Source organism: Impatiens glandulifera, chromosome 4 (assembly GCF_907164915.1).
Source record: "Impatiens glandulifera chromosome 4, dImpGla2.1, whole genome shotgun sequence".
Lineage (NCBI taxonomy): Eukaryota > Viridiplantae > Streptophyta > Magnoliopsida > Ericales > Balsaminaceae > Impatiens > Impatiens glandulifera.
In genome coordinates, this window is record NC_061865.1 from 27,348,521 (window position 1) to 27,368,095 (window position 19,575).

The following is a 19,575-nucleotide window of genomic DNA, read 5'->3' on the forward strand; positions in this document are numbered from 1 at the left end:
AACTGCTTTCCTCTTGTTTTTATTCCTTGTTTTCATAGCGTGCGAGGGTTGAGCCGGTATTTATTCCTGGATGGCTGCCTGTTCTTCCTCATTACACTTTTGGGCAAGCTCAAGATCTTTGTCTTCAAGTTCCTTTCTTGACCGTTCCCTTTCCCTTTCTTCGTCTTGTAGTTTCTTTGTGGTTTCGGCGTCAGAATTGATTTGCTCTTGAGTTTTGCTCACTTGGAGTTTGGACAATTCCCCAATTTGAATAGCCATGGCCTGCAACATATCGACTAAGGGAGCGGTTGCGGTTTGAATGGATTCTGCGATCAAAGATTTGACGGAGATTTGCACAGCTTCATCTATCATGGATCTGATCGAGGTTTGAACGGTGTTGGCCATTTCGGTTTGAACGGATCCCCGGATGGTATTCGACAGATTGGTTTCATCTTTTGCAATCTTCTCGTCGGTTGCGGTGCTGTAGTTCCCAAGACACGACTCAAGTGTATCGATCACCACCTGCTTTAACTGCTCAAGTTCCAGAGACTTATCATTTTGAGGAGGATCTCGTCCCCGGTTTTCTGCTGTTTTGGATGTCTCCCCGGCAGCAAAGAAGGGTTTGCTTTGATATAAGTCGGCATTGATTAATTGGTGTCTGCAGTTGTTTCTCCATTGTGCATCGAGCCGGTCAAGATTTTTAAGGATCTTTTCCCGTACTGGATGAAACCGTTCAGTCATTCTTACTTCAATCGGAGTTAACGCTGCTGCTTCTGCTTCCTTCAATGCGTCTTCTACTGCTTGTAACCGAGCGTATTCGAGAATTCTAAGAGTTTCTCCCAGTGTTTGTTACCGCTCATCTCTGGGATCATATCTGACAGCTTTGTCTCACAACGAAGCTGCACCCATAGAAGGTATGGTGATATCAGCTCACTGGCATCTCTGTTCATGTCCCAAATGAGTCCATCAAACATCTCCTCCTCTTCTTCTGTGGAGAAAGCGATCTTGTCCTCGGTTATGATCTCGGGTTGGGAGCCGGTTATAACCTCTTTGCCCTTGTTAACCTGAACTGGCCCTTCAGGTAGGATTGTTGAAGCAGCTGGCCCATGATAGACCGCTGAACCAAGTCGTGAAAGACTTAGTAGTGAGGAGCAAATCTTTCTTTCTTCCCATGGTCTTTGACCGGTACGATGGAAGAGGAGAAGATATGGGTGAAGTCTTCCTTATCCGGAAAGAATGGCGTTGGAAAGTCAGAGAAACCTTCGGTTGGAAGGTGAAAGAAGGCGGCAAATTGATCTTCGGTAAGCCGAAGAAATTGTCCGTTGATGATGGTCCGAATGCTACCATCGTCTAGAATATGCCCATTGTTGAAAAACTCGCACACTTCCTCTACGAGGATGGTGTTTGAGCCTTCAAGGAATCCCTTAAGCCCTGATTCTATGAGCGGTTGGAAGATAAAGTCCTGATACCGACTATCTTCTACGTCTTCGAAGTTGACGATGAGAGTGTTTCTTAGTTCAGCAGACATTTTTAAGGAAGAATGAGAATGAGAGGATTTCTTTTGATCTTTCAAGCTTTAGAGAGAAGGGTGAAGGAGACGTGTTTTGAAGATGGAGGATTGAATCCCCTTTTATAGCTTGAACGGTAGGATGCATTAAATGAGGATATTTTTGAAAAATCTGACCGTTTATGTCTGGTCATTAATGTTTTGTAAGTTATCAAGAGGATAAAGGCATGTCTGGTCAAATCGGATCAGGCGTGCTTCTTGAAAAATGGAGATTTCTGTTTCCAAGAGTGATTTGATTTGGTTTGATACAGCGCATTAAATGTTGATCATTTATGATTTTAGATTTTAGACTAAAGTGGAAGGAAATGATCTTCATTAATTCATGGTACCAAATCGGTAGTACAGCAAAATTACCGGTTTGGGAAAGGAAAGGAAAGATAGATAAGTTAAACATTTGATGACTCGGCCGCTTGATTCCTCTTTTCCTTAGCTGCTTTCCATCGGTCGATCAGCTCTTGTACTCTCTCCTTAGTGAGCACATGCTTTGGATGGAGAGTTACGAAGGGTCCGGAGTGGATCTCCAAGCTGGCACAAAAACCGCTTAGCTGATGAGCGTAACCGGTTTTGCTTGAAAGGAGCATCTTCTTCAGGTTGCTGAAGATGATCCAGGACCAATTAACCGGTGTCCCAACCGTAACAGCGATCATAATCTCGAAAAGCCTTTGGGTTTAGTAATAGCTTTTCTCTCTGCCCAAGATGGACTTTCCCAGAATCTCACAAAGAAGCTGGTACTTGTGAGAGAGTTGGCTTTTAGCACCCCAGGGTCTAACCGGGATGTCAGAATTGGAGAACCGATGACACATTTCTTCCATGGTCACCGAAGAGTAGGTTAAATCGGTTACCCCTTCAGTGGGAAAACCGCAGTATTCAGCGAAATCCGTCTCGCTGAATAGAAATGACTGACCGTAAACTTGTGCAACGATTATGTCTCGATGCACCTCCTTTGCGGTCTGGAAGAATTCTTCGACTACTAGGTAGTCGAGAATGAATCTGTTTTCGAGAAATCCTCTTAGCCCGCTTCTTTCAACGGCTAAGAACATTTCTCTAACCTCATGATCTTCGTATTGGTAGATTGAGTTGAAATCAGCCAATAGAATTTTCTTTGCTAGAGAGTTGGAGTTCATGTTCTTGAGAGAGTTTTGAACTAAAACAGTTTTGTGAATATTGATTTTGTGAATATTTATGAGGATTTAAGGGTGGTTTATATAGCCAGGGGTTCGGCTAGATTAGTAGGTTAAGCATGCTCGATGATGTCATCAATTAGTAAATAGGCTTTAACTTGTTGAAATGTATAATGTTTATTTCCAAAGCAAAACTAATTATTACCAAGATATTCTTGATGACAAAAATCTGTTGACAAGATGTGAGTCTCCCTTTCTTGATGATGGACACATGTCGTCATCTCGATTGCGGTAGACTGTTTTTATTTATTACAGGCTTCATTTCTCAAAGTATGCATGAAAACTCAGTTAGTCATCCCAAGTTAACCGGAAAAGTTCATTGCATCAAAACCAGAGTGCATTTGTACTGAGCGGTTTTCCATGACCGGTTTGTAGTTGGATATTTTGTTCCGATTGTGAAGAAATATTGAGTCACTTCAACATTTGTTCAACTTTGGATTGAGTATATCCACTTCAACCAGGTTATTTCAACCGTATAGTAAGTATACACGTGATTTTGACGTTATGAAGTAATCAGGCATAACCGGAGATTTCCTCCTGGTTAGCATTCTTGAATTTTCAATGGCCTATTTGAATATGGTTTGAGAAGCGAGAGCTTCTCCCTGAACACATATCCCGGTTTTTCAGTGTTACGTATGTAAGCAATATGCATGCATAATCATGATATAAGTTGCTTAACATTAGTAATTCCTAGAATATTTCTAAAGTGAGAGAACTTAGCTTCCTGTAGCGGTTTTGTGAAGATGTCCTCTACTTGTTGCTCGGTCGAGACGTATTCCAACCGGATGTGTTTCTCCTGAACGTGTTCCCGGATGAAATGGTGTCTTATATCAATATGCTTTGTTCTTGAGTGCAACACGGGATTGTATGTAATCGCTATTGCGCTGGTGTTGTCACAGAATATTGGAGATTCCTTGGCTTCTACACCGAAGTCCCTTAGTTGTTGTTGGATCTAGAGAAGTTGTGCACAGCAGCTTCCGGCTGCTATATACTATGCCTCTGCGGTTGATGTTGCAACTGAGGTCTGTTTCTTGCTGCTCCAGGTGACTAACCGGTCACCTAGGAACTGGCAGGTTTCACTTGTACTCTTTCTATCGATCTTGCATCCTGCGTAATCAGCGTCTGAGTAGCTTATGAGGTTGAAGCTTGAGTCTTTCGGATACCAAAGTCCCACTTCTTGAGTTCCCTTCAGATATTTTAAAATTTTTTTGGCCGCAGTATAATGTGATTGCTTTGGATTGGCTTGAAATCTTCCGCATACCCCAACCGCAAACAAAATGTCAGGTCGGCTGGCTGTTAGATAAAGCAATGATCCAATCATTCCTCGATATGCTTTGATGTCAACGGCTTGACCATCCTCATCTTTGAATAGTTTTACGGAGGGACTCATTGGCGTAGCCGCTTCAGCGCATTTATCCATTCCAAATTTCTTCAATAGCTCGGTTGTATACTTCGGTTGGCTTATGAAGGTTCCGGCTTCAATCTTCTTAACCTGAAGTCCTAAGAAGAAGCTCAGTTCTCCCATCATACTCATTTGAAATCTGTCAGTCATCATCTTTGAAAACTTATCACATAACTTTGGATTGGTTGATCCGAAAATAATATCATCGACATAAATTTGAACGAGTAATATTTGTTCCTTTCTTTCAAATTTGAAAAGTGTTTTGTCAACTGAACCTATTGTGAACTTGTGATCAAATAGGAATTGTGTTAATGTATCGTACCAAGCTCTTGGAGCCTGTTTCAAACCGTAAAGGGCTTTGTTCAACCGGTAAACATGGTTTTCGTGTTCTGGATTTTTGAAACCTGGAGGTTGATTAACATATACCTCTTCATTTACTTTACCGTTTAGAAAAGCACTTTTAACATCCATTTGAAAAACTTTAAAATTTTTAAAAGCTGCATATGCTAAGAATATTCTAATGGCCTCAAGTCTAGCTACAGGGGCAAATGATTCTTCAAAATCAACGTCTTTTTCCTGTTTATAGCCTTGAGCCACTAACCGGGCTTTGTTCCTCGTAACTAAACCGTCTTCATTGAGTTTATTTCTGAATACCCATCGTGTTCCTATAACCAGTTTATTTTTCGGTCTAGGGACTAGGTACCAGACTTTATTTCTCTCAAACTCGTTTAATTCCTCTTGCATTGCTAGGATCCAATCGGGATCTGACAGTGCTTCATCCACCTTTTTCGGCTCAATTTGTGATATGAAAGCTGAGTTTTCATAGTGTTCCAAATTTTGTTGCCTAGTTCGGACGGGTGAGGATATGTTACCTATTACTAGTTCAAGAGGATGATTTTTGTTCCTTCTGAGGTTTATCCGAGACGTGTCTATCAAGCTTTCGGTTGGCTGATCAAGGTTAGACTGATCGGTAGGTTGAACAGAGTCAGACCGACCGATTTCTTCAGTAGAAACTGAAGAGTCAACTTTCTGCGGTAAAGCAGCTTGAACAGGCTGAGGTTCAGCATCAACCGCTTAGTCATTGACAAATCGTCTAAAAACCGGAACCTCGTCTTCATCATCAGAATAGATATTGAAGTTTTCCATTCTGTTGTGAAGATCGAAGGGTAATGCAGTGTTTCGTTCAACCGATTCATCGAAAATGACGTGGGCGGTTTCTTCAACTGTTAAAGTCCTAGTATTGTATATCCTGTAGGCTTTACTTACAGCTGAATATCCCAACATTATTCCCTCATCGGATTTAGCATCAAAAGCGGTTAAGTAATTCTTGCCGTTATTGTGAACAAAACATTTGCTACCAAAGATTCGAAAATACCGTATGCTTGGAATTCGATCATAGTATATTTCAAAAGGGGTTTTGGAAAAGCGTTTAGTTACTAGAGATCGGTTTTTTGTATAGCATGCGGTGTTGATAGCTTCAGCCCAAAACTTTTGAGCAATACCCGAATCAGCTATCATTGACCTAGCGGCTTCCTTGAGAGTTCGGTTTCTTCTCTCAGCCAGGCCGTTTTGTTGAGGAGTTCTGGCACTAGACAACTCGTGTCTAATACCGGAATCATCAAGAAAAGTTGTTAAATTGTTGTTTATAAACTCATTTCTTCTATCACTTCTGATTTTGTTTACTCGAATAGATTTTTCATTTTGTATTCTTAAAACCAATTTGATCAGGTTTGGAGTTGTTTGGTTTTTAGAAGCTAGAAATGTTACCCAAGTAAATTTAGAATAGTCATCGATAACTACCATAATATAATGCATGCCTCCTAAACTAGTTACTTTAACCGGACCAAACAAATCCATATGCAAAATTTCTAAACATCGTTCGGATTGATAGTTTCCTTTCCTTTTGAAAGATGACTTTATTTGTTTGCCCATTTGACATTCAGCACATACTTTGTCTTTTGAGAACTTAACACTTGGAAACCGTGAACTAGTTCCTTGGAACATATGAAGTTAATTGTTTTGAAATTCAAATGATTTAGTCGTTTATGCCAAAGCCAGTTTGGATCATTTCCGGCTATCATGCACACGGGTTTTTCAAAATCAATTTTCCAATTAACATTGTAAATGTTTCCCATTCGGTTACCGGTTAAAAGGATATCATTTTGCTGATTCTTAACTAAACATGCGTTTTTATAAAATTCAATTTTATATCCCACATCACACATTTGACTTATACTCAACAAATTAAAACGCAGTTCTTCTACTAGTAATACATTATTTATGGATAGGTTACCATGGACAATCTTACCCTTGCCCACGGTTTTACCTTTCGAGTTGTCACCGAAAGTTATGATTGCTCCGGTTTCATACTTGATGTCGGTTAGTAGCTCATTGTTGCCGGTCATATGTCTTGAACATCCGCTGTCCAGATACCATTCCGAGTTCTTTAGCCGGTTGTTTCTCCTAACCTGCAAAAGAAAATTATTTACACCTTTTTGGTACCCACATTCAGTTGGGTCCATGGTTGATTAGTCCCTTTGGGATCCAGACTTGAATAAGTCGGATAACTTTCCCGGTATCTGTTCTTATAATATTTGGCTTAACTTCTTGATTGTTGCTTAAGAGTGCCTTATGTTGTGATGATTTTTTTTGAGACCGAGATCTGTTTGTTTTGTTTTGTTTCCGGTTGGCTTTCATTCTCTCAGAATGAAGCCAGTTTTCCGATTCAGTCGGACTTACATACTTAAGTTCTTCTTCCGGTTTTAAGTCATTTTCGGTTGTTGAACTCTTGACAAATCTTATAAATGGAAGATTGTCTTTCGTGAGTTTCATTCCTTTAGGTTGTTTTGATTCGTTTTGTTTATTTGGTTCGTAACCGATACCAAATCTACATTTAGGATGTCTTTTATAGTTATACATCTGTTTTACGGCTTGACGAGATCTCTCCCACACAGCCGTAACATACAGTGCTCGTTCATCGGTTTCAGTTACCGGTTGAACTGTCTCCTTATTGTCTAAGAATAGTTCATCCGGTTCATACACTGCGGTTTCACATGTTTTAACAGTGGTACTATTTGTCTCTACGGTTTTAGATTCTACCGGAGTCGGTATGTATGCAGATATGTTTCTGAACTTAGCGACCATTTCGTTGAGTGCAGAAATCAAATCTTCTTTAGTAAACTCGTCAGAAGAGAAATCAAATACCTCTTCGTTGTTTGTCATGAAACAGGTTACCCTTTCTTCATTGTCTTCATTGTCGGAGTACGCCCACTCGCTTCCACCGTCAGATGCGATGAGTGCTTTCTGAATTTCCTTCCCTTCGTCGGCATGCTGGTCATTGTTTCTCTGATAGTCGTTCCGTTGGTTATCATTTCTCCGGTAGTTGTTCCCTTGGTAGTTGTTACCCTGGTACTGGTTGCCTTGATAGTTGTTGCCTTGATAGTTTCCTTCCGGTTTTCTGTCGTCTCTCCTTGGTTTTCTGCATTCTGACCTGAAATGTCCAAAACCGTCACAGTTATAGCATCTTTTATTTAATTTATCTACATAATTATAATTAAAATCGTTGTTAGATGGTGGCTGGCTCTTCTTCAAGAATCTCCCAAATTTCTGAGCTAGCATTGCCATCACATCTTCACTGGTCTGATCAACGTTTTTGACTAGAGCCGGAACGGTTGATACTTGGACCGCCGGTTCCACCGATGTAACCAAAGCTCTGGTTGCGGTTGATGTGGATGCTTCATCTTCGATCCGTGACTTAATCTCGAACTCGTAGGCTTTCAGATCCTCAAACACATCATGCAACTTCATCTGCCCGAGGGTGCTTGATTCCCTCATCACCATGGTCTTGATATCCCAAGTGCTCGGCAGTGATCTTAAGGCTTTGATGATTACTTCTCGGTTGTCATACTTCTTTCCGAGTGTTTGAAGCTCGTTGACCACACTAGTGAACCGGTTGCTAAATTCCTTCATGTTTTCCCCCGGTTTCATCCTGATGTTTTCATACTTCTGTGTAGCTACCAAGATTTTGTTCTCCTTTGTTCTTTCGTTTCCCTCATGGATCTGAATGATCGTTTCCCAGGCTTCCTTTGCATTATCGCAGTCTGAGATCTTGTTCAAGGTGTTATCATCTATAGCCTTATAGATGTGCCTCATGCAATGGTTATCTAGGTTACTCCGTCTTCGATCTTCATTTGTCCATTGGTCTAACTCCTTGTTGATGTTGATTGGTCTTTCTTTCAGGACTCGGCTCATTTCATCATCTAGAGTGATCAGATGTAGATACATCTGTTTCTTCCAGCTACTAAACGCTTCACTGTTTAGCATTGGCGGCTTGTCGCTGTGGGTCATGCTTCCCATCTTCTTTGGTTGCTTGAGTGCTAAAAACCTCACTCTGATACCACTTGTTAGGATCGGGGACGCCCTTGGAGGACCGGGGTGTTTCCGGTTTCAGGAAGGGTGGCCTCTTACAACACACACAACACTTTGGTGATAGTCCGGTTAGAGACTATAACCGTTCTCAGCACTTTGCAAACTGTCACAGACTCTTGAATCGGGTTCAAGGGCGGAAATGTCTGTTTCAGCCTGAAGCAACGTATGCGACTTAGATGATGTTTTTAGAAGGAGTTTGTTTTAGAGATATGAGTGGACCGGTTTACGGAGTAAGATTGATTTTGGTTGGGTTAAGTGAGTAAGCAATAAAATGAAGGAAATGACACGAGACAAGATTTTTTATGGATGTTCGGAGCAAACCCTCCTACGTCACCCCTTTTCTCAGGTTATGAGAAGGATCTCCACTAGCTTTCAAAGTTACAACAATTACTATGTCGGTCGAGCCCAACTCGCTACTCGCCGGTTACGCCAACTCACTCTTGATGTAATACAATAACACAATACAAATACACACAGAAAGCTTCCGGTTTATAACACACCGGTTTTTGATCGTAAGATTTTATCTCTCTAAGATTTTTGTAACTTATCGCTTGCTTTCGTATATGTTCGTATGTCTCAGATGCATTTAATGAGGTCGCTTCATCTTCCTTTTATAGTAGATGAGATCCCAACGGTCACATTCTTCTCTCACCGTGGGATTGGTTGATCCAGCATCACGCCGGTGCAGGAAGGTTAGTTGCACGTTTCACCTTCCTCAACACTTGGCAAGCATGCAAGGATTCCTTAAGTGAATATGACGTTGCCGGTTTGCAGATTCGGACACGTGTTAGGCATGCACCTCCGGTTGTCAACATCGAATCAGTAAATCATCATTGCTTTCCTCGCATGCTTCCGATCGGATCTTATCTTCTTTTATCCCTTCGAGACACGTCTATTTCGTCATCATACGTCATCTCTGCAGATTGAATTGGCCGGTTTGTTTCGTACATAATATAGTCCGGCTGGAATGTGAACTTTGTCTTTGCTGGTCGGTCTCTTGAGAGAGTAAAAACCGGTTCCTCTGATCTTTGACTTGATCACTTGGAACTGATTTTCTTTGAAGTGTTTCAACAGCCGGTTCATGAGGCTCCAGCCGGTTCATACGATTTGATCTGCTCCTGCACATAGAAGTTAACAATTGTTTAGTTTTTCTGGCCGGTTCCAAAAATTAACTTTCTTAATTTTTCTTATCACAATATAATATATATATATATAATATATATATATATTCTCTATTTTATATTTTATAATTAATTTATATAATCATATTTTTATTTTATAATGTTTAAAAATAATTTTTAAAAAATAATCAGATAAATTATGATAAAAGAAAATAAGAAAAATGATTGTTGTTTAAAAAAATAAAAATTATAGATTTTACATATTATAAATTATATTAAATTTAGATGTAATATTAATATTTAATAAATTATAATTTATATATATATATATATATAAAGAGATACAAATTATATATATATATATATATATATATATATATATATATATATATATATATATATATATATAAATGAGACTGACTAATTATATGAGAGGTAATAAAAAAAATTGTTTATATATAATAGTAATTATATTAAATTTAGAAAGATAAAAAAAAATGTGAATTTTTTTAGAGTATTGCATTAAGTTTTTTTTAATTTTAAAATAAACTTGATATTTTAACTTTTTATTTTTAATATATTTTCACTTAGATTTATAAAAATAAGTGATTATAAGTGTTATCAATAATACTTTAAATAAGTTCTTAATTTATTAAATTAACTAATTAAAAAAATGAATTATAAAGGCTGTTAGGAAGTTTCAAAAGTACTCTATGTAGGGTACATTAAATATATAAAAAAAAAAAAAAGATAATAACTAATTTTGAAGCAAAGGGTGTTATCCCAATTCAATAATTTCTTAAGATAAGATGTCACCATCTGTTAGGTTGATATTTTTCGTCTTTGTATTTTTGTTCAATACAACTTTTGATGTTAGCTAATTCTTTTTAACAAATTGTTATCGTTGGTTTAATGATAGTAGACTTAGATAGTTATATTTATATTTCAATCTTATTCTCAAAACATAGTCTAAACAAAACATTTTTAACTCACACTTACGTAAACAATTGAATTTTCAAACTATCTCAATTTGTGATGTGTGGATTAATATGGTTATTTAGGTGGGTGTAAGCATTGATTGTCAACAAATTAAAAATTGTTGATATTTATTGTATTTTATGCAATTATGATTTATTTAATTATTAATGGGCTTGGTCATTTATGTATAAATAATTTAGGGTTCCTAGACTAATTTATTCATTTATAAGTGTTATTTGTAAAGGTTGATATACAATACTTAAGACTCTTAAAAATTTCCCTCTTCAACAAATCTTATTATCCTTCCCAGTTTTTCCAATATTTTTTTCTTCATAATTGTTTTCAGAAGATCTGATAATCAGAACCAACATTTGGTATCAGAGCCTATCTGAAGAACATGTCATCGACAAGATCAACTAGAGTTGCGGAGGCAATGGAGATCGAAATGAAGGGAACGTTACTCACGAAGAGTAACTACTCGGTGTGGGCGTTGAAGATGCGGGTAAACTTACAAGCACAAGGAGTGTGGGAAGTCGTGATGCTCGACGAGATCAACGAACGGAATGATAGAATGGCTATCGCCGTCATCTATCAAGCGCTCCCTGAGGACGTCCTTCTCATGGTGGTCGAGAAGGATTCTGTCAAACTAGCGTGGGAGACGCTAAAGACGATGCATGGTTGAGTGGAGAGAGTCAAGGAGGCAAAAGTGCAAACCTTGAAGACACACTTCGAGGCAATTTGCATGAAGAACGGGGAATCAGTGGATGATTTCGCCATGAAACTGACATTCATCGTGACTGGTATCTGCTCGTTCGGAGAGAAGGTGGAGGAGATCTTTGTCGTCAAGAAGTTCCTTAGAGTTGTACCACAAAAATACATGCAAATCGTTACAGCGATCGAGCAATTTGGTGACCTCAAGAATATGACCATCGAGGAGAACATCAATCGTCTCAAAGTCCACAACGAGAGACTTCGCGGCTACGGAGACCAAGAGGAGGAGCACATATTGCTCACGCATGATGAATGGATATCACGAATGAAGAAAATGGAGAAGCCAATTTTTCTTCTGAATCGTTGAGTCACAACAGCAACGGTGGAGATAACTGAGGTCGTGGCAAAGGACGGGGACAAGGTCGAGGTCATGGAGAAAGCTCATCTAGACAAGAAGACACCAAGCCCCTCAAAGAAAGAGCACAGTGAAGTGTTACGCTTGTCAAAAGTACAGGCACTACGCGTCCGAGTTCCCCAACAAAAGTCCTGACGATGAGGCAAACCTCACTATCTTCTATGACGAGGAGACATCATTAATGTTTGTTGAGAGATTGACGAATGTTTTTCTTAAAGATGAATAGACAAACCTTGAAGAGTTTGTGCAAGAATCGTCCAAGGAGGAATTTGAGGTGGCGTTGCTCAATGAAGAGAAAGTCATAGAGAAACTCCTCGCAAGTGGCGATGAGTATAATCACACACTGACGTGTGGTACCTTGACAATGGATCAAACAACCATATGACGAGCCATCGAGAGAAGCTCAATGAGTTTAACGAGAAAATCACTGAAAATGTGAAGTTCGAAGACGGAAGCAAGGAACATAGGTTTCCTAATCCAGCTTATAGGAAAATTCGTGTGAGTAGAGATACCGTGTTGGAAGAGGAGAAGAAGTGGGAGTGGTACAACGACAACAATGAGCTCGTACAAAATTCCCTGGAATTCAGAATCCTACAAGATGTCTATTCGGAGGCACCACTAGTAGAGATGAATCGTGATGAATTGTTGGTGCTCACCACTGACGATCCAACAACATATCACGAGGTGGCAGCCGAAAAGTTGTGGTATGAGTCAATAAAGAAAGAGCTCGAGTCCATTAGGAAGAACAAGACATGGGAGCTCACTAACTTACCACTCGGTCACAAGACCATTGGGTTAAAGTGGGTTTACAAGTTGAAAAGAGACAGTGAAGGAAACATTCTCAAGCACAAAGATAGATTGGTAGTGAAAGACTACGTGCAAAAGCAAGGAGTTGACTTTGAGGAGACCTTTGCACCGGTGGCAAAACTTAACACATTCAGGTTAATTATTGCCATTGCAGCTCACCGTGGATGGGAGATCCACCACTTGGATGTCAAATCATCATTTCTCAATAGTGACATCGAAGAAGAACTCTACGTTTCTCAACCTGAAGGCTTCATCATAAAAAATAAAGAGCACAAGGTGTACAAGTTATTTAAGGCTCTATATGTACTATAGCAAGAACCAAGGGCGTGGAACACTTGCCTCAACAAGAGAATGATGAGTCTCAGCTTCATGAAATGTTCTCAAGAGAAGGTTGTGTACACGAGAAACTATGGAGAAGAAGTATTCATTGTTGGCATATATGTCGACGATTTGATTGTAACAGGATCAAGCATCAAGGGAGTTGAAAAGTTCAAAAAAACAAATGATGAAGGAGTTTGAGATGAGTGATCGCGGGCTACTCTTGTACTACCTTGGTATCGAGATGGACTAGAAGAAATATAGCATTGAGGTGAAGTAGACAACTTATGCGAAGAAGGAGTTGAAACAATTTGCAATGGAGGATTGCAACTCGAGTAAGTATCCGATGGAATCAAAAATTGTAGCTCAAAAAGGATGTGGAAGGAAACTTAGTGGATCAGAAGGATTATAGGTGTATCATCAGGTGTCTCAAGTACTTTACGCACACTCAACCCGATATCTCTTATGCAGTTGGTATAGTGAGTTGATACATGGAGCAGCCTACCACTCTACACCAACAGATAGTAAAACACATTTTCGTTATGTGAAGGGAACAAAGAGCTATGGGATTCAGTTAAGAAGAGGACAATAAGCTGAAGAATTCGTTGGTTTTACTGACAGCAATCTAGCTAGTGACACATACGACATAAAAAGCATCAGAGGGATGGTGTTTTATCTCAATGGGAATTTGATCACCTGGCAATCTCGGAAGTAGTGAACTGTTGATTTATCTTCATGTGAGGCGGAGTTTATGGCAGTTACTATTGAGCAAGGTGCTCGAATGCGAGATGAGTCCAATAACCCTCTATGTCGACAACAAGTCCGCAATAGCATTAATGAAGAACCTAGTGTTTCATGGGAGCATCAAACACATCGACACTTGATTCCACTTCATCCGTGAATGAGTCGAGAATCGACAAATCGTCGTAGAGTTTGTAAGCACCAGAAAAAAAACGTGCATACATTCTCACCAAGGTGCTAGCAAGAGTCAAATTCGCAAAAATGCAAAAGTTGTCGCTCGGCATGAAGAATCTCGAATCAAATCAAGCTTACGAGGGAGATTATGAGTCTAAGCATTGATTGTCAACAAATTGAAAGTTGTTGGTCTTTATTATATTTTATGCAATTATGGCTTATTTAATTATTAATGGGTTTGGGTTTGTATGCAAAAGTAATTTATGATTTTTAGGCTAATTTACTCTGTTATAAAGGTTGTTTGTAAATGTTGATATACAACACTTAAAACTCTTTAAAAAATTCCTCTTCAACAAATCTTATTGTCCTGCCCAATTTTTCCAACGTTTTCTTTCTTCATAATTGTTCTCAAAAGAAACAATAATCAGAACCAACAATTCGCAATAGAGATCACCAAATTTTGGCACTATTCCTTCTTTAGCGGAAACAAATCCAAGAACACAAGCCAATAGAGTGTATGATATTGAAATTCGATCACAGTTATAGAATTTATGAATGCCTTAGTTCCCATTATTCATAGTTGTTTTGTTTGTAACGACTAGCTCCATCATTCACACTTTGAGTGTCAAAGACACAATGTTTGTTACTCTGATTTGGTTGACCTCGTAATTGATCTCGGATTATAGTATCCTATCAATAATTTAAAAAGTTTTCAAATATATACATTATATTCACTATCCAACCGTTTAGTGTCACCACACACCCCTTTATGGCTACCCTTAAAATTTTGTTAAAAAAATTATATATTTCTAGTTTTTCTATAAAAATAAAAATTTGGATAGAGCATCTTAGCCCCCAACATTCGTATTAATCAACTCTCTACACAACTCCTGTTTGTTTTGAATATTTAATAAACGAATTTTAATTATTTCTTAAGAAAAAAAAAAAGAATAATTGAAGGCATTGGATAGATTCCGTAACATATCCCACTCTAATGACTGGTTGGAGTAGACTTCTTGTTAGGAATGTTAGATCATGTCATCTTAACTACAATTCTGCTATGGTCTATGACCATACCTTTTACATTAATCATATCTAATAATTGGTCAATAAAGGAGGGGCAATGCCTTTAAATTACATTTGATTGCTCTAGGCTCTAGCAATATTGACTTCAAATTCATATAGAAATCACCAAGAAACAGAGATGAGTAACAGAAAGATTGGTGTAGCAATGGATTTCTCCGCAGGAAGCAAAAACGCACTCAATTGGGCTCTCGAAAACATCCTAAGAAAAGACGACACACTCTTCATAATTCATATCCACCAATCCGAGGCCAACGAGTCCCGCAATCAACTCTGGTCCTCCACTGGTTCACGTATATATCATCTTCTACGACTCCATTTTTTCTTGTTTTAGCGTATTCGATCATATTAGTTATGTTTTTGATGAAAAATTGTAGCTTTGATACCTTTGGATGAAATAAGAGACAGTCAGATTATGCACAATTATGGTCTCAACTTTGATCATGAGGTTCTTGAAGTGCTTGAGAAGAGTAGCAAGCAAACAGATGTAATTACTATTCTAACCCTCCTTTTTTCATCATCATCATCAATGTTGTAAACTTGAATTGTTACTGCAGATTAAAGTGATTTTGAAGATCTATTGGGGAGATGCAAGAGAGAAGCTTTGTGATGCAGTAACCGAGTTTGATCTCAATTGTTTGGTCATGGGAAGCCGAGGCCTAGGCCAAATTCAGCGGTAATCCACTTTACATTATTCGATTAGGTTCTGAATCTGGACAAGCTCTTAGCATATTTTTTTGTTTCTTCTTTCAGAATACTTCTAGGAAGCGTGACAAACCATGTTACAACAAACGCAAACTGCCCGGTTCTCATAGTGAAGGAACCGATCAAATAGACTTGTTTGAAGATGAAAAACGGGTGTTATGCTATGCTTGTTTCAGTTATGAATATTTGAATTTGCTCATGAATAAGATGCTTGTCTATAAGTGTGCTTTCATCATCTTCGAGTTAAAAAGAGCTTGTGGGTAAAACTCTATTAACCCTTAACTACAGTTTGCTATGAAAAAAAGTAGAAATAAAAACGAGCCAAATCAAGCAGCAATCTTTGCCAAGCGCACACCACGGTTGGGCCAAGTTCCTAATAATATAACGAACCTACAGAAAGAAATCGAGAACACTTATAACTATTTGCGAATTGCGACTACATGTAGACAATATAATTAAAAGAAAATATACCTTGCCACCAGTTTCCTCTAGATGCATCATTTGAATTGTTTTCATTTGGATCATTTTCAGTCATGGTTTTCTTCATCTGATAATATCAACAATGGCAATGGAATTAATCATGATGGTTAATATATATATATATATGCAAATTGCAATGATCCAAGTTTTCAACTTACAATGACAGTTTGATTGCTCAAAGTTCCATACATGTCTTCTTGCCCACCATAGTACAAAGATGAACTGAGAGGACATGGTTCAACCTTTTGCTGAAAATTTGAATTCCTTTCTACAACTGTTTCATTAGATCTGTTATTGCTTCCACCTTTCCAATTCTTATTTCCATTATCTACAAAAAAAAATCCCCAAAATGATTGCTAAAGGCAACAACAGTAAAGAAAATAGAAAACAGGTTATAAATATAATACACTCACCAGCAATTCCTGATCCAGTGCTCCATGACTGCTTCTGCATAGATCCTAAGACCTCTGAGCCAGAGAAGTTCCTACGCCCTGCCTGAATCACAATTCAAAACGAGAAGCAGATACTTATGGCAACTGACAAAAACGAAAATGAAGAACGTGATTAAATGCAGAGAATTATTGTGATAATTGTCTCGTATTCGTAAATTCTTAGGCAATTAGTTCGTTTTTCAGGAAACGACTTCAATAAATTCTACTGAGAGCGTGAAATAAGCTAAAATTGAGGAAATCGGGAGCAGAAACTAGCGGAAGTAAAGAGCTAGGGTTGAAGAAGTGTTACCGTGGACGGCGGAGGGAATAATGAATCGAAAATTCCAGAGGATGAAGAGTTGGATATAGAGTCTTTGGAACCGAAGAGATCGTCGGTGATTGAGAAAGATGAACCAGTCTGCCTCTTCGTTGCCATAGCCGTAGTTGTAAATGGGAGTGTAGATTTTGGTGGAAGTTACAGAGGAAATGCTTGAACAAGAAAAAGACGCACTTCTTCGCTTTATATAGAGAGACCTCCTCTCCTCTCTACATGCGGTAACCGCTCCTGCTTTTTGACCTTGATTATTATAAATTAATAAAATTTTATTTTGGGACTCCAACTTTTCATTTACTCATTCTTCACTCTAAACTTTTTTTTTACAATGTTTTATATTGCAAACTAGAAGAATATGCCTAGCTAGGAGAGTTTTATGGTTCTCTCTTTACATTATAACCCTTCAAAACTTATATTATTTCTTTCATTTGAGCTTGGACAATTATAACAAAGAAGTATCAAGAAAAAGAGAAAAAGTTTAAATTGTAGATGACAAATAATTCAACTTTCAATGAAAATAGTCGACTTAAGAGATCAAAATGTCACGGGTTTGATTTCATCTGAAAATATTTTGAATTAAAGCGGAGTTTATGACCGTGGAGTGTTATATTAGTTCTCCTTAATAAAAAAAATGAATTAAATATAGGAGAGTTTCGAGGATACACCAAATAATTGTCTTGAGTTCCACATCACATGTGAAAGTGAAATGAAGAAGTATGTAGTTCTTGAGACTAATGTAAAAAATAACTTCCTCTCTAAAATCATATTTTTTTTCATTTTTTCTTTAAGAAGACGAGTTGTCAAGTGCATAAATCCAAATTCTAGTTCCTTTCCTCACCATCCTAATAGTTGTTATAATATATATATATATATATATATATATATATATATATATATATATATATATCCTTTTAATCTAGAAAGTTAATAGTGTTATGATTTTCATTTTTATTTAAGCCATTTTATGTGATAATTGAATTCGTGACTTTGATCTTTTTATCTTTTATAAACCATTATAATAAGCTTAATAAATCATTTTTCATATGAATTACATCTCAAAACAAATTTTGTGACTCTAAATTTACTCACAAAATACCTACAATATAATATTAGAAAAAAGATTGAGAGAGAATAGAGAAAAGAATGACATGACACTGATCAACTTAAAAAATTATCTCTCTTCTCTTTCTTCTCTTTTATCATTTTTTCAACAAGTGATATACTGACACATTATTCTCTATTCAATTTTTTCTCATAAATTTCCCATATATATGGAAGTAAGAAAAAACTAAACAAACTCATAAAAAACCTAACAAGTACTTTTTTTTTTTACCAAGCTTGGCTGAGTTTAAATTGACAATTAACTAATAATAATAATAATAATAATAATAATATAATGACATAATATTTCGATACTTAATTAATATCAAGGTTACGGATTCAATTTTCACTTTAACGCATTAAGTGTGATCATTTTAGCTTTCTAAATTAAAAATAAAAAAAATAACACTAATAATAATAATAATATTATTATTATTATTATCTTAATATTAGTAAACTATATAATAAATATAATAATAACAACTATAATATAATATAATATATATATATATAATATATATATATATATAATATATATATATAACAATCTATCTCTATGGATGAGAAATGAACTTTTATTTAGAATCTAAATTAAAACTGTAAAATAAAATAGCTCATATCTTCATTAAAAAAACAGTGTTAAATAACTGCTAATAACAAAACTGCTAATAAAGCTAAATTAAGTACCCACTAAACTATTGTTTTTACCAAGTCAAACCACTAAATTACTGTCTTTATCAAGTCAAGTCAATAACTACAAAATTAAAATACTACTAACTAAATTGTCATAGGTCAAGCACATGCACTTATGAAATAAAATCAATTAAAAACTAACAAAAACATGTTGACATATTTCTTATATCTTGTATTATATTCTTGATTTTTTTTTACTTTTAATAAGTTTTATTTTTGTTTGGTTTATGTTTGTGATACTAAACATGTTGGGTATTCTTTGGGTTTCTCCTTTGTCCTTGCCAATTCCTTTTTTTTTTCATTTACTATATAAAGTTGATCTTTCAAGAATAAAAATAGGAAAAAGAGATATCCAAGAGCCTATTTTGAAACAGATCATTGTATATAAAATTATAAATAATTAAGATGGTTCCTAACATAAAAATCATCAGAATTTTTATGTGAATTAGAGTAACTGAGAAAATTAAATAAATATTTTTTATGCAAATTATCATGAAAAATTTCCTTATAATCTTGAGTTTCTTACTTTACCACTAAACAAAAAAAAAAAGTTAAATATAATAATTTTAATTAAGTTAATTATTTATATGTATGTAGCTGGCAAATGAATGGGTCCTAAAGCCAATAAATATATGCCCTTAAATTTTGGGATAGGCTGATGATATCATTCATGGTCCTCTCCTTTGGTTTAAAGGATTCAATAGTTTTGCAGCTCCCTTTCTACTCGAAGAGTCGCCATTTGCAAAGGTCAAACATAGATAGAAAATCATAAATTCATAATAAACTCTTTAACTATTTTTAGTTGTTTATATCCATCCTTAAAACTTTTTTTTTCATTTAGTTCCCTTAACTAAAAAAATGAAATATTTAACTAAACATAATAGACAGATTTATTTTTGAATAGTTTCTTTTTAGTTGACCACTTT

General features: G+C 36.7%; 2 protein-coding genes across 2 annotated transcripts; one reads left to right on the forward strand and one right to left on the reverse strand.

Annotated features, from left to right (window-relative positions):
• Positions 1 to 14,979: 14,979 nt before the first annotated feature.
• Positions 14,980 to 15,836, forward strand: LOC124935777 (universal stress protein PHOS32-like). The gene is made up of 4 exons (XM_047476200.1): positions 14,980 to 15,198; positions 15,283 to 15,392; positions 15,463 to 15,581; positions 15,659 to 15,836. The coding sequence occupies exons 1-4, from the start codon at positions 15,027 to 15,029 to the stop codon at positions 15,738 to 15,740; spliced, it is 483 nt and encodes a 160-aa protein (XP_047332156.1). The 5' UTR covers positions 14,980 to 15,026; the 3' UTR covers positions 15,741 to 15,836.
• LOC124935778 lies at positions 15,778 to 17,027 on the reverse strand. The gene is made up of 5 exons (XM_047476202.1): positions 16,832 to 17,027; positions 16,504 to 16,585; positions 16,249 to 16,418; positions 16,082 to 16,157; positions 15,778 to 16,000 (listed from the first exon to the last, which is right to left on the reverse strand). Exons 1-5 carry the CDS (start codon positions 16,955 to 16,957, stop codon positions 15,984 to 15,986), a joined length of 471 nt encoding a protein of 156 aa, XP_047332158.1. The 5' UTR covers positions 16,958 to 17,027; the 3' UTR covers positions 15,778 to 15,983.
• Between the last annotated feature and the right edge of the window lie 2,548 nt (positions 17,028 to 19,575).